This window comes from Schistosoma haematobium, chromosome 6, assembly GCF_000699445.3.
Source record: "Schistosoma haematobium chromosome 6, whole genome shotgun sequence".
Taxonomy (NCBI): Eukaryota; Metazoa; Platyhelminthes; class Trematoda; order Strigeidida; family Schistosomatidae; genus Schistosoma; species Schistosoma haematobium.
The window spans coordinates 4,672,632-4,689,199 of record NC_067201.1 but is presented as its reverse complement, the minus strand read 5'-3'; the positions used below and the strand labels follow the sequence as shown (position 1 = coordinate 4,689,199).

Below are 16,568 nucleotides of genomic sequence, written 5' to 3'. Positions count from 1 at the left end.
TGAACTCCACTGGTAACGACTTCTCACTAGAACTTCAGGAGTATCTCCTGAAGTCAGTCACTAGTGAGCAGGTGATTTCAACCAGTGAAATTTCTAAAGTCTCCGCAAAACCTATTCTGATATTATTCATTATTAATTAGTGAACTATTATACTTACCAGTTTGACGTAAACTGATTACATCATCGGACATTTCATTATAATCTTTTAAAGCAATCACAAATACATTTATTCTTGTTTCATAACCACCAATTGTTTTCCATTGTAGATGATTTCCATCTCTACAAAAATGAAAACAAACAAACAAACAAACGAAAATTTATAATCATTTACTTGATTCATAGATTATTCAATAATAAGCAAACTATAGTTAATATCTATAACAGTAGTATAAGAAATGCAAGTGTTAAACAACTACGTTAATATTTCTACAATTGTGAAATGTTTAGACTACATTTTAAATAGAATGAATTTGATTGGTTTCCTTTTTACCTATATAAAAATAGGACGAAACGGCCGTCCAGTACTTCCAGGTTTTCAATGGTGGTCTAACATCAATCGGTTCATGATCTCAATCAAAAACTTAACAATCTCCACAACTCGTAAACTGATAAAATTTAGTAGTTAAGGATAAAAATGTCATTGAAACTGGTTAAATGTAAATATTCCAAAATAAACATTATTGTTTATTGGTCAATGATTCATTTATTAGTTTAGCAAACAAATTCATATGGTAATTGACAAGTGCTTTTTGTTGCTGTTGTTGTTGTTGTTTACAAATGATTACAAAGCATTGATCAATTAGGTTGAATGTTTATTATACTTAGTTATTATTCATTCAGTTACAAATTATAGTATTGTTTTTAAGTGTAAATGACTATTTGCAAATCCACAAAAACCTCTCTCTGATTATAATCAACATATGCTCACTAGTGACTGTCTCCAATAGTTATTTCTTGGAGTTCTAGTGAGAATCAGTAGCCAGTGAAATTCAACCAGGTCTGTTGTGAGATAGTAAATACCTCACTGAGGACAATGATGGATATGTCGCTCAATTTTATGGATTAGTTGAAGTTAGATATTAACATCGTTGGATGCCCACCGGCTCAATGGTCTAGAGGTCAAGCGTTCGCGCGCAATACTTATAGGTCCTGGGTTGGAATCTCGAGGAGTTGGATTGTGGATGAACACTGCTTAGGATGAGACGGCCATTCAATGCTTCCAGGTTTTTCATAGTGATCTAGCTTCAACTGACTCATAAATTCAATGATTAAATCACTACAATCTCCACGAAACCCCTGTCTGATTATAATGATATTTGTTTCGTTTATACAATATATTCTACCCATATAAAGTAAGCGACTATTCAATAAACAAAATTCATATCTATTTAGAAACAAAAATAGATAAATACAAAATAAGATAATAAATCTTATAAACAAACAATCAAAACAAAAAAATCAGAACAAGAAAAAAGAAGAAAGATGTACAACAAATTAAAGTATAAATTTACAAGATTAAAATGTAAAATACAAAAAAAAAAGAAAAGAAACCATAATCAACTATCAATTAGTGTTTATCTAAACCATTTTATAATTAGTATCAGTAATACACAAATGTACAGATTTGAAATAATGTAAACCAATTCAATCAATTAATCCAGCTATTTAGAGAAATTAACAAACGATGTAATAACAATGACAATGACAAAAAACAAACCAACTTTATCTCTCATATTGATTGTGTTCTAATTTATATAATAATTAAATATTAAAAAATTCTATTACAGAAGATGATAATGATTAAAGATGTTACTGATTGTAAGGAAATTGTTTGAGAAAATCAAAATACATAGTCATTTGTATAACAAGAGGAACATAGGAACCAGAACGTTCTATTATCTATCTATCTACCTATATATATATATAACTAAAGATTTCTCCTCTTCCGGTTCCGTAATAATTTGATCAGCTCAACAGTAATACAAAAAGACTTGAAACTTAGAGACTTAATGCAGATTGAGGGACAAAGTGAGAGAGAGAGAGAGAGGGAGGACATAAATACCTGTTAACCCTCATAATAGTTTTTCTTTATACAAGAAAGAAACAACCGAAAACAGATTGAAACATCTCACAGTAGAATGTCATCTTTTATGATCGATATAGATGGTAACAATAAATCTTAATTAAATGAATAATTATTTTAATTAGGTAATCATAATCATAAAACAAAACAAAACAATAATAGTGAAGTAAATATCCAATGATTGAAAGATAATACCGAAAAAAAGAAGAAATAATAATGATTAATCAGCTGTGACAAATCAATGATGATATGATCCATAATCTAATAATATGGTGATGTTAAGCAAAACAATTACAATGATTGCAAAATCTTTAATTATTAATAATTATTATTACATGTTATATATATATATATAAGCACCGGTTCAATTATTTTAAAAAACGCCCCCCCCCCGCAAAAAATACACCAGAGTAAATCAAATTATATTTCCCCATATCATATAATCATATTTCATAATCATTAAAGTGATTATTAGAAAACCGCACGCACGTACACACGCACACACAGGGTAAAGCAAACAATGTAATTATCGTGAACAAATAAACATATTAATACAGAAACACGCCCACGCAAAAACGTTTTACAGGTAGGAAAAACAAACAAACAAATAAATAAATAAATAAACGGAAATCATTGAGTAATTTATATCATGGCAGAAGAGTTGATCATTATTGGAAAAAGTAAACACAAGCAGTTAAAAACAATGAAGCCAATTAACGTTTAATCAAGTTATTATTATTATTATTATTATTAATACCAATTTTTAGGTAATTAAATATGAACAGAATTGAAGAGATAAAAGAAAAGAGAACAATATGAGTTTACTGTTGTTGTCATTATTATTACTATTATTATTATTATTACCAAAGAGATAGAAAACAACTTTATTGATTTTAAATTTATTATGATCAGAAATAATTATTCATGTTGAATCAATTATATATATATATATATATATATATATATATATATATATATATTGCCATGTAGGATAAACTTAGATCAAAGTATACAACCTCCATTCTATTTTAAATAATATGAGAAATGTATTAAAGTAGGGAATATGTAATATTCGCTTTTTCTTTATTTGAAACAATTTTAGAGAATATTTCACAGAATAAACAGTTTTCAGTGATAAGATCATTGTGAATATGAATGTTAGGATCCAGATATTTGGAGCTGATTTGTTTATTTATTTGAATACATAAATATTGGTACAAGGGGGCACTAGATACATATGTACCACACAAATCACATTTGATTTGTGTGAGCACTGTCATACTGTCCGGGTACCCAAACTGAAGCAGGTGGTTTTCTTAGGGGGGCCACACTCGGAGCCTTTGACATAAAGGTCTGATCCACAATGCAGTGGAGCATCGTAAAGAGATTCAATCCCATTGTAACCGGTGACCAACGACTGGTTCATATGCTATTTGTTCCTTCAGGATCCTGAAACCCATGTGCGCGATTGGTTTGGAATGAGGGTTTTCGGACTCCCTTAGATGGATCATCCCTATCCACCAACCCGATTAAATCACCAGATATTCGCTTTTTCTCTTCTCAATTTCGTAGACAACACCCCCGCCACAAGAAGGCAGTGAGTAGGACTTCCCTGGCAGAGGCCATATACGCGTGGTCATGTGAGAGCATTTCAAGAGGGAGAGCTGTGACTCTCCCCACTCTCGGCCGTACCAGGGCATTTGGGGGCTCCAGCTGACTAGTTTCGAATAAGGGACAGTGACACATGCTGGATTTCATTATCAATCATAATCCAGTAGGTTGAAAAATGGAGATAAACTTGAGAAGAATGAACAACGATAGGATAGAACTAGAAAGGAAGGCCTAAGGCAGTGTGTGTTGGAGAATGCTGGTTGGCGGCCTATGCCCCATTGGGAGTGACAGGCGTAAGTAAATAAGTAAGTAAGTATAATCCATCTATACTATAATAACTAGTGACAAAATGATCACACTCAATCAATCTCTACAAAACGCTCAGGTAGTAATAAAAAAATGATCAATATTCAATTGTCATTATTGACATCAAAATCATTCAAACCTTTAATAATAGGGATATAAAATTATATCTTACAGTTATGTTTCTCTTTAATGACTATCAAATGAACAACATCTATTGGTATATCATTTGTTAACTCTGTCCTCTATAGATACTGTTGGTCACTGAGCTCAAAGATTATTAATTCAAAGAAATTATTTTAATGGTTGATATCATGTGTCAATTGAAGCTAGACAACCATGGAAAACCTGGAAGCACTGGACGGCCGTTTTGTCCTACTATCGGACTCTTCAGCAGTACGAATGCACGATCCCGCTCGTGGGACTCGAAAATTCCATTAGAAAAGAATGAGTTGTCTACTTTCACTGATATCTATAAATTACCTTGTTTTATTTTAACAAAATGACCTTGGTACCGATAAGTTTTTAAAAAAAACTATCCTGGTTCATGAAACTTTCAAAATTCTTAAGTAATTATAACTCTAAACGATCGATAAATCAACTACATGAATTGTATTTGTTTTTCATAGAAGAAAAATTTAAAGCCGGTTTGTTAAGTATAATAACCATCGTGAAAATGCATTATAAGCAAAGAAGTATGGTGACTAGCAGTGGAATCAAAGACGCACGTTTCATCCTATTTGGGACTTTTCAGCTGGATTTACATGCATCTAAGAGTTGATGTTCAAATCGGCACTCAACCCAACTACTGAGTCTAGATAGCCACTATTTTGTGCAGTGTGAGGTGAAGTTTTAATTCATTTCTGTATTGGTTGTCTGAATCTTCCCATTGTTGTGTAGAACTTCAATTATTCAGCCTTTTATTGGCAAATTGCCTCGACAATTCTTTGAGTCATAAACGTCATAAACAGAATGGTACTTGGTTTGAATCCCGAAGTGAACAGGATGCAGGTACATCCAACTGACAAGTCCCAAACTGGACGAAACGCGTGTCCTGGATTTCAATGCTAGCCAACACCAATCTCTGCTTATAAGGCTTGTGATTTAAAGCAATATCGAGACAGTCCGCATAGCACACACGTATACTGATAAGAGACTGATCAATTTCCGTCCTCAACATCAATGAGAAGATTCAAACAACCTATAAAAAGTTAAATGATTTGACAATGTTTTGTTTTTGTTTATTGTGAAATGTTAGGCAACCGTGAAATGTAGCTACTCGCTAATTAAATGGATTATTCTATCAAAATCTACAGATATTTTGTTACTTCACAAAGCTCATTTATGAAGAAATCCCGCCTCGCGAGATTCGAACCCAGGACCTACCAGTCCCACGCGCGAACGCCTATCCTCTAGACCACTTATCCGGCCGGCATCCAACGGTGTTAATGTCTAACTTCAACCAATCCACGAAATCGCGCGATCATCTTCTATTGTACTGAAGTAGATACCTGTCTCTATCCGACACGGATTGGCTCCACTGATCACGGCTTCTCACTAGAACTCCGAGAATTTTCTAACGAAGTTAATGACTAGTGAGCACGTGGTAATTATCAGTATGAGGTTCGAATCCCGCGAGTGGGATTGTGGATGAGCACTGCTGAGGAGTCACACAATAGAACGAAACGGCCGTCCAGTGCTTCCATGTTTTCAATGGTAGTCTAACATCAATTGGTTCATGATCTCAATAAATTATTTCATAATTTCTTTCTTTACAAGAAAAAAAGAGGGAATAATGAACTGTTCGATTTTTAATGAGACAACTAACCAACTACAAAAACCATATTCGTTTAGTTAAGATAATACGTTATGGTTAATGCATTTCCGTCATTTGTAATTTGTAGACGTAATAACAGGCATGTCACCGTTTGCTTGACTAGTTTTCATATAAATGTAATGAATGATAAATTGAGCAGAACAATACTGTAAGCTTAATTGACAATATAGACTACTGCAATTTTTGGATTTGTCCATAATGAAATTAAACTATATTTGATTGTGAGTTAGTTTGAAATCTTACAAATAATTATGAATTCTATCACTAAGCAGTAGTTGTTAAACAATTAGGGTATAGTCAGATGGTAGTCTTACCTAACTTAAATTTTGAGTTAGTCCTCACTCTTCAGCAAGATGTACTTTTAATGTTGAGTGAACGAATACTTCATGGAAGATTCAACTCTGTACTATCCAGCTTCACAATCACAGACATTAACTCTGAGCTATTCAGGGGTCGTGTAACCTCCTGTAAAACCGATATATTTTCAACTTATTGATAACTGATTAGGGAACACTGTGATCTTTGTTCGAGTGTTTGTATAATCTTAAAATGAAGGTGATTGTTTTGTTACAAAATAGTAAAAAAATTTAAAATTATGACTGTTGAATTCCTACTTGATGGTTCAGTAGTGTTATGTTTGTTCAGAAATTTTGAAAGTTTTGTCTTCCACGAATATATGTGGAAATTCCTGATAAATTTCAAACAGGAATTAATTACCTAGTTAATGATTACTTATGGTAAGTAAATAATTGTCCAGATAATATAAATTCTTCTATGTAATATAATTTAAAGCTTATGTGATTTAGTGTATTAACGATCAGAGTGTGATATTGAGATTGTGAACTGATCAGTGTTTCGTCTTAGCATGAGACTCGTCAGCAGTGAACATCCACAATCTCCACAAGCCTGCACTGATGATCGTAGAGTGGTTAAGTGTCTTTATATTAATCACAAATGTCTCTATAATACACGCAATGAGTACTTATTTATAAAATAAATACATAACCTCTATGTTGTCAATATATCTGATCCGATCACAAAAATAAGTTACATGTAGTTAAGCGTGATTTTTCTATTTTCCGGCAGCTGAGTAAATTGAATAGATCGAACAAAGCATACAAGGAAATGGGATAAATAAGAGTTTTGCTGACATAATCAGTTACCTATGAAACCTTACACACACATTATTCTACTTAGATTATGAAATTTCAACAGTTGAGATAATGAGTCATTTGAAGCTAAACCACCATGGAAAAACTGGAAGCACTGGACGGCCGTTTCTTCCTATTATGGGACTCTTCATCAGTGCGCATCCACAATCACACCTCATAAGATTCTAACCCATTTAGACACTTACACCATTCGATGCCAGTCGGCTCAGTGGTCTGGAAATTAAGCGTTCACGTGCGAGACTGATAGGTACTGGGTTCAAATCTGGTGAGATGGAATCGTGTATGAGCACTGCCTAGGAGTCCCACAATAGGAACAAACGGTCGTCCAGTGATTCCAGGTTTTCCATGGTGATCTAGTTTCAATTAATTCATGACCTCAATTATTAAAATTACTATAATCTCCACAAAACCCCTTCTGATTATGAAATTATTTATTGAAATAATTTATTTCTCAGTATATTTTGACACCGATAATAAACATTAGTGTTCACAAACCTTGATTGTTCACAATAGATTATTTCTAACTAATTTTTCCAGCCTTCGATATTCTGCTAATCCACTATAAAAATATAAATAATCATAATCATAAAACTCGACTGTATTGACCATATTGAGTGATCTGAAGAATAACACTACTCATTTGTAGCCCGTTTTAGATAATAAGTAGAAAAATACTGATCGAAATCAAGAGAACTTATCAGTACAGATATGATGAAACTTTAATGTGGACGGTGGCTTTACATGTTATAAGTTTTTCTAAGTTTTCTAAATGGTTTCTATTTAAACCTTGAAGCAAACTCTTGTTTGTTTGTTTGTTTGTTTTTCTGTAAACATTCACTTATCAGAGAAAGAGTTAGTTTATATTTAGGTACTTCCCTGTATAATAACTACTCTATTATTCATTGAATTATCTTTTTCTAGTTAGCGTTTTTTTTAGCGAGTTACAAGATACAAGGTATATGTGTTTATTAACAGTTGTCTACTCAATATACTTCTCATTCGTTGGCCAGACACTATCGGTAACAATCCACTATAGGAGAGAACAAACCAGATTCCAGTGGAAGAAGAAATCAGGAAGAAACTCTGGAAGTGGATAGGACACACATTGAGGAAAGCACCCAACTGCATCACAATGCAAGCCCTTACATGGAATCCTCAATGCTAAAGGAAAAGAGAAAGACCAAAGAATACATCACGCCGAGAAATGGAAACATACATGAGAAGAATGAACAAGGATAGTATAGAATTAGAAAGGAAAGCCCGTGACAGAGTGGGTTGGAGACTGCTGATCGGCGGCCTATGCTCCATTGGGAGGAACAGCAGTAAGTCAGTACGTAAGTAAGTAATTATTCATTGAATCCTACGTTTCACAGTATTTATATTTGAATTATTGATTATCGTCAAAATAAGGTTGGCAGATCACGATCTGATAGTGATGTAAATGAAATATTGACTATTTCATACAACTTATACTATACAAGTGTACATTTCAGTCAATGTATCATTAGTATCATGAGTTAAATACGAGTTCACTTAAAAAAAAAGAAATATATTTACATTAAATAATGATTCTAACAAGACCTTTCTGATTAAGACCCTGAACCAATTGATGCTAGACCACTATTGAAAACTTGAAAGCACTGGATGGACGTTTCGTCCTACTGTGGGACTCCTTAGCAGTGTGTATCCCCGCTCGTGGGATTCGATCCCAAGGCCTTCAGTCTTGCGTGCGAACGCTTAACTTCTAATAAGATCTATCTGAACTAGGAGTAAAAGCATTTTATTCATTATCTTTACTTTATAATATCACAGTGCAAATATTTTCTTTAGAATTCTATAAGTTTTTGAGATTAAATAAAGTTGAATCTCTTCAATGATGGATACTAATTACTAAAAAAAAATCGTAAGTTATCATTCTAATTAATATTGTTGTTCATTTCCATTGATTACAAGAATAATCTTTAATGAATGACGTGAGATCCCTAGAACTCACTTGGAAAAAGGAAAATTAGTTTCTTTTCCAAGTGAGTTTTGGAGATCTAACGTCTCCAACAATATCAAAATTACTTAAATTTTAAAAAAATATTACAAATAAACTTACTCGTTAAGTGTTACAGCTGAGATAGGTGAACGTGTTAATTTTTGTATGACTAATGCTTGATGTGAACAGAATACATCAATTTTTGATGGCATTAAACGACATGGTTCACCATCCATTTGCATAGGGATAACTATATCTGTTGTAAGATGTACACGACGACATTGACAAATTCGATCACCATGTCCACCTATCTGTAAAGTTGCCTAGTAACAACATATGCATTGAAAAAAGAAATGTAATTTTCAATGTGTAATTTAAGCAAAATATTATAAATGATTGGATGTTTGAAAATGAATTCTAAAGAGTTTCTCAACTTCATGTATATTGAGTAATGTGTTTCTTTTATTTAGATAATCTAGTCTTTATCATGAAGTAATTTTAACTAAATAACCACATAAAACTAAATATTTCATTTTGGAACCTAGAAATCACAATCTCATCATATGTAGTTGATAACTAACAGACTTCTAATCATTGAGTATACATGACCCTAACCAGGGATCGAACGTTTAATATCTAGATCACTGAGCTAAGGATAAATGGTTTACATGTTCGATTTCAGCCAATCGATAATACAGCTCAACCGTCTTCAAATGTACTTGGTAGGTAGTTACTTCACACTGGATGCTTTTAAACTGCATTGGTCATAGTTTCTTACTAAAACTCTAGAACAATCTTAAATTTAGTTACCAGTGAGCACATCATGATTATTAGTACAAGGATTTTGTGGTGATTGTAACAAACTAACTACCTAGTGCTTCCTGTATTATCATGGTTATCCAAGCAAATAAGTTACTATACTACATGGCTGGTACTGTTCAGGAGAAATATCTGAAACTAAGAATTGTGCTTATGGAGACTTGTCAATAACGTATGTAGGCTTATAGAAACTCACTCAATGTCTCAGTTATTAACATGACCACTGATCTATTGAACCCACAACTGACCAAAATTCACGTATTTACATTGTGTAGCAATCATAATAGTATTTATTATCTGTTCATTTAAACTGGTGGTCACGTTTGAAATGACTAACAGAAACCAAATAAGAATAAAGGCTAAACAAATACCAGATTTTGGACTAATTATTGATTACTCAATTCAACGAATCACAGTAGATTGTCATTGTTGCTTAAGATGATCTTAAATAAGTTTATTTCTTATATTGTTAAGAATTATGCAAGGTGTATCATGACATCACTTGTTTTATCATTGTTTTCAAGGGTATACACTATGACAAATTTTTATTATCTTAAAATAACCCATAGTGTCATTGAATAAGAAAAAGAGAAATCAGCGAAGAAAATTTTCTTTTCGACGTTTCTCTTCATATCTGTCAATTGGACTATTATCCGACCCATAAATTCTGTTCTCCCTTACCCCTTGATTAGTACGTCAACCTCATTTGTTAATTATTGTCGAATCCATTTTTGTGATACAATCCCTTCCATCCCTCTATAGACATATATTTTCCATATAACTATATATATATGAATGTACAGCTTAAGTAAATGATTTCGTCGAAAAGAAAATTTTCTTCGCTGATTTCTCCTTTTCTTTTTTATTATTTTGTTTGATTACGCTCTTAGCAACCTGTGTTGAAACATTTTATTAGACATTCCATGAATAATTTAATGTCAAATAGGTTTCAAAGTATTCCCATTGCAAAATTCCGACTTAAGTTTTTAATTGAGATCATGGACCGATTGATGTTAGACGACCATTGAAAACCGGGAAGCACTAGACGGTCGTTTCGTCCTATTGTGGGACTGCTCAGCAGTGCGCATCCACGACCCCGATCGCGAAATTTGAGCCCAAAGCTTTCACTCTCGCGCACGAACGCTCAACCTACTGAACCACTGAGCCGGCAACCAATGGTGTTAATGTACAATTTCAAACAATCCACGAAGTAGTACGACCATCTTCCATTATACTGAGGTAGATAATTGTCTCTACCCCACGTGAATTAGCTTCACTGGTCACGGATTCTTACTAGAACTCCGAAAATTCCCTCACGAAGTTAGTCACTAGTGAGAAAATGGTAATCATCAGTATCGAGTTGAGGAGAATATTAAGTTTTTGGTTGAGATCATGAACCGGTTGACGTTAGCGTAACAACAGAAAAATAGACGTATTTCTAATATTCTGATATTTTTCAACGCTACAACAACAGGCAGGATATAAAAGTGATTCAACTTACTAATGACGTCGATGTAAGACCTATGACTTCAATATATCCATCATCAATTCTTTGAGGTTGGAATTCTGCTGTTGGCTGACCCCATGGTAAGGTGCCAGATCCATATCTATCGAAAATAAGATGAAAACATGCAAGTAGAAATCTGCGTTTTTATGATTATAAAAATGTGTCAGTGGCCAGATAGTGAAGAATACAAACTGAATGAGATGAAGAACCTCAAATAAACACCGAATTTGAAAAAGTTATTAAGATAGTTTATTAGGTCATATCCCGTAAATAAAGAGATATGGGTGTTAAAAATTCCTTCAGAACACGTGCACTGGTGTCAAAGACTCGGATCTACATACTGTCTGCTATATGTAGGAGACGTGATCGAAACCCATTAGAGAAAACTCAGGCATACAACAGATCACTCGAGACGACCATATCATTACTTACTTACTTACGCCTGTTACTCACAATGGAGCATAGACCGCTGACCACCATTCTCCAACACACTTTGTCACGGGCCTTCTTTTCTAGTTCTATCCAATTTGTTCATTTTTCTCATGTCTGTCTCCATTACTCGGTGTAATGTGTTCTTTGGTCTTGAGGATTCCAAGTGAGGGCTTGCCTTGTAACGCGGTTGGGTGCTTTCCTCAATGTTTGTCCTATCCACTTGCAGCGCTTCTTCCTGGGCATGGGGTTAGCGACCCTTTATGGTAGAAAACTAACTCGCTAGAAAAACGACGATCATATCATAGAAGAAACCAAATCTTTTCAAGTTATCTATTGTATGCCAGAATCATTTCTCAATGGGGTTTTCATCCCGTCTCCTACTTTTATATCACTTGTTTATGTGTTCAAACGAAACTTCTTGGACAGACATAACTCAATAAACAATTTTACTGATTTTCGTATTAGGTAAGTCTTATTACTTCATAAGATGGAACTGACAATGATTATTATTCATCAAATAAGATATAAACTTGTTATCAATTATTCATAAACTTTCTAATAAGGAGTCTTAATACATGACATTATCATATGTATGTTAAAAATTGGACTTTTTGTAATTGAATCCCTGAGGGGTATTGAAACCATAGATTCCAAAATGAAGTGTTCATGCTATTCTTTTTATGTAAACTTACACACTTTAAGGCCTAATACCAAGTAACATGAATAACAGTAAGTGTTTTTCCTGAAGTCATTAACACTTCAGTATCATCTTCTAACATCATACTGAAATTTAATTATCACAAATTAGATTATATTGAAACAAAGTCTTATTACATAATTCAAAGGATCAGTAAAGTTGGTTGATCACTTAAGACTTTAACTGATAATAAATAAATATTCACGTGATCTTCAATTTCCACAAAAAGTACCATATTACTGATTTATAATAAAGGCCAAGTTTTACTGTCATTTTCAAAAATAAGGGTAGGTTAAAAACATTCCTTGTCAGTTTCTTTTGTATTGTTGATAACGAATAATAACGATAATAATAATGTGAAGACGGTTCATGGGTGAACCCGAGGAAGCTGTAAGAAGCTCAGAAAGAGCCAAGGATATTCCATCCAATCACCTTTTGGAAGAATATTCTAGAATCCCTACGTGTAGCTGCCCGATTGGACAATGCTAATAACCTCCTGTATGCTGATTAGAGGACTGTAATGATGATTTCGTTTCTTACTAAAACCTATTAATACTTGACAATTTTGTACTATAATTGACACTGTCTGGAATAACAATCCTTTCACTAGTCTTCTGTCTTCTCATTACGACTTGGAAGGGTTTCAGCGTTCTAGGGCTTAAGTTATACGCGGTATATCAAGAATATAAGCATCGAGATATAACAAATAATAATAATCAGTTACTTTTCACCATGATAATGAATCACTTACCTTGGAATATTTAGAAACAATATACAATGTGGTTTCAAACTACGGATAAGTGGAGTGAAATCTTCATCATCACACTATGATAATAAAAAAGAATAAATAAAGTTTACCAAAAATATTTTCATTTTAACACAAGTCTAACATCTATAGGTAAACTTTCAATATAGATAAATATGATAATGTAAATACTAACAACTTGAAGATGATCAAAACGAATCATAATTCAAATGGATGAATTTGAACAGCTCAGTTCTATTTGAAAAGCATGCCGATAATTTTCAATTAATTTCAAAGATCGAGTTCATTGGTCAATTGAAACTGGACCATCATGAAAAACCTACAAACACTGAAAGGCCGTTTTGTCATATTGTGGGACTCCTCAGCGGTGCACATCAACGATCCCACCTCGTAAGATTCGAACCCAGGATCTATTGATCTTGCGCGCGAACACTAGACCTATAGACTACTGAGCCGACTGGCATCAAACGTTGTTAATATCTAACTTCAACCAATCCACGAAATTGAGCGACACATCTAGCATTGTCTTCAGTGAGGTACTTGCTATCTCACAACAGACCTGGGTGAACAACTGTGGTCACTGCTACTCACGAGAACTCCAGGAAACATATCTTGAAGCCAGTCAGTAGTGAGCATATGCTGACTAATATAAGAAGTGTTTTTGTGAGTATTATAGCAATTTCTCGCTTGCGCGCGAAACTGATAGATCCTGGATTCGAATGTCAAGTGGTGGGATCGTGGATGTTCACTACCGATGAGTTTTACAATAAGATGAAACAGCCATTCAGTGTTTCTAGATTTTCTCTGGTGGTCTAACTTCAACTGACTCCTGATCTCAACTACCAAAATGATTAACTCTTCTCAACTATTCTATTCCCTATTTTCTTTATCCATATATTTTACTGAAACGGTTTTTGTTTCTTTATTTCGGTTAAAAGAATAATAATAATAATAATCTAAACACAATGAATGAATGAATATGAACAATTAAGCTTAAACCATAATGATCAACACTTAACTCGCAATTAAAAAAGAAAACAGAAAAAAGACATCACAAAACAGAGTAATTATTATTATTTTTCTTTTTTTTTTTTGAAAAAAAACAAAAAAATAAAATCGTCAGTTTTTCTTTTTTCTCTTTCTTTTCGTAATTTTTTTCTCTCATTCACTCAATTGATAATTAATGAGTAAAAAGTTAAAAAAAAAAACAGAAAAACAGAAAAAAAGAATCTCATGATTTTTGATCATGGAATAAAGTAATTATTAACTAAAATTGAATTGTACAATGCTCAATGATTAATGGGAAAAAAAGGAAAAACAAAAAAAAGAAAAAAAGAAAAAAATTATTTAAATTCTAGTAAATATAAATAGGCCAAAGAAAAAAAAGAAAAAAATGAGAGAAAAATGATGAAATGACATAGTTCTATTGAGTAAAATTAACATTTGCATAGTTGCTTTTCTTTTCTTTTCTTATCTAAATAACAGTTTGTTGCTTCTGTTTAATGATCTCCTGACAATTTCTTTTCTTTAGTTTGTTTGTGTTTTCACTTTTTTAAATAATAAAATATAGATTTTATACAAAATTTTTCATCGCACTGAAAATCACTTGCATTTTTTTTCCTCGGAGTTATAGACCAGACAGGAATGAGATAGAAATGATTGATTATTGATTGAGATCATGAACCGATTGATGTCAGACCACTATTGAAAACTGGGAAGCACTAGACGACCGTTTCGTCTTATTCTAGGACTCCTCAGAAGTGCGCATCCACAATGTCGCTCGCGGGATTCGAACCCATGGCCTTCAGTTTCGCGCGTGAGCGCTCAAGTTACTAGACATTCAACGAAGTTAATGTATAAGTTCAACCAATCCATGAAATCGCGCGACCATCTCTCATTGTACTGAGGTAGATAACTGTCTCTACCTCACATGAATTAGCTCCACTGATCACGGCTTCTTACTAGAACTCCGAGAATTCCCTCACGAAGTTAGTCACCAGTGAGAACATGGTAATCATCAGTATAGGGGTTGTGAAGATTATTAAATTTTTAATTGAGATCATGAACCGACTGATGTTAGACGACCATTGAAAACCTGAAAGCTCTGGACGGATTGATGTTGTTGTGAACGATAATACAAGTGGGGACAATCAATGTATATTAAAATTACAGAGTTCTTTCTTAAAATGTAAAGACCATATATATCCAATACTTTATTTACAAATCCTTCATCAATTATCACAAACTTTATAATTCTTTTATTGCTATTATAAATACACTTTGTTCCTGTTCTTTTAATATTTGATCTCAAACTTCTGCTACCAGACATTCCACTTCTGATTAGTGATATATACTACTTAGTTCGATATAAGTAGCATACACCACAATAGTATATTGGTCAGTATTTTATTGCGTAATTTTATGTATTACATTTTTTGTTTACAAATTAATCAATAAGATTGATGAACTGATGTAGTGTACTGAATACCAAACAACGTCATTTATATACGGTCATTAAAACGTTACTTATGATAAAAATTATTTAGTATGGTAGTTACTGATAATCTCTAAGAAAAATACCTAAGATACAGTAGATCAGTTTTATTACAATAGTCTTTGACAGAGTACATTTATAACTGTACACATTTATTAATGTTTGGAACGAATCATGTTATTCATTTGCATTAGCAAACGTTAGTGGATAGTGTCTAGCAGTGGAATCCAGGACGCCTGGCACTTCGTCCTATTTAGGACTCGTCATCTGGATGTACCTGCACCTCAGTTGATGTTCCCTCTGGGACTCGAACTCAGTACCGTTAACTATCCATCTTTACATATAGTGCTTGTGAATTAAGGCAATATTGAGGTAATACGCACAGGATGACTATATGCCAATAAAAGATTGATCAATTACAGTCCTAAACATCAATGGGAAGATTCAAACAAACAATACCAAGTGAAGTTAATGGATTACATTCATTTTTATCAGTGGATAGCTTTATAAGAATACAGATAAGTAGGATTCACTAGTTCTCAATTAGACAATAATATTTGATGAATGCTTTTGAAAAGATCTATCAAATTTTTATGATCATCTATTTAAATGGCGAAATAAATGGTTAGATTTCCACAGTTTGACTGTGTAGTAATTCCTATAATAATTAATTCTAAGTATTCAAAGAAAAATATGGATAAATAAAAATGAGTTATTGACCAATTAATGTTTTAATGAATTAATGAATTAACTTTATTCTATAATGATATTAACCAAAAGTTTTGAATTGATGCTGAGGAGTCCCACAATAGGACGCAACGGTCGTCCAGTGCTTACAGCTTTTCCATAGTGGTGATCTAGCTTCA

The 16,568-nt window shown here is 33.1% G+C and overlaps 1 protein-coding gene across 3 annotated transcripts in view; it reads right to left on the bottom strand.

The window, feature by feature from the left end:
* Positions 1 to 16,568, bottom strand: part of MS3_00008358 (uncharacterized protein) — a gene marked incomplete at its 5' end in the record, with an annotated part of 190,353 nt that overhangs the window by 26,910 nt on the left and 146,875 nt on the right. For 2 of the 3 annotated variants that reach the window (XM_051216720.1, XM_012936397.3), the window contains 4 exons: positions 158 to 279; positions 9,108 to 9,310; positions 11,308 to 11,413; positions 13,194 to 13,267. In XM_051216720.1, coding sequence (XP_051065317.1) covers positions 158 to 279; positions 9,108 to 9,310; positions 11,308 to 11,413; positions 13,194 to 13,267 — 505 coding nt within the window. Of the gene's footprint in view, positions 1 to 157; positions 280 to 1,365; positions 2,393 to 9,107; positions 9,311 to 11,307; positions 11,414 to 13,193; positions 13,268 to 16,568 lie in introns of those variants that run through there. The other variant, XM_051216721.1, reaches the window with a different exon arrangement.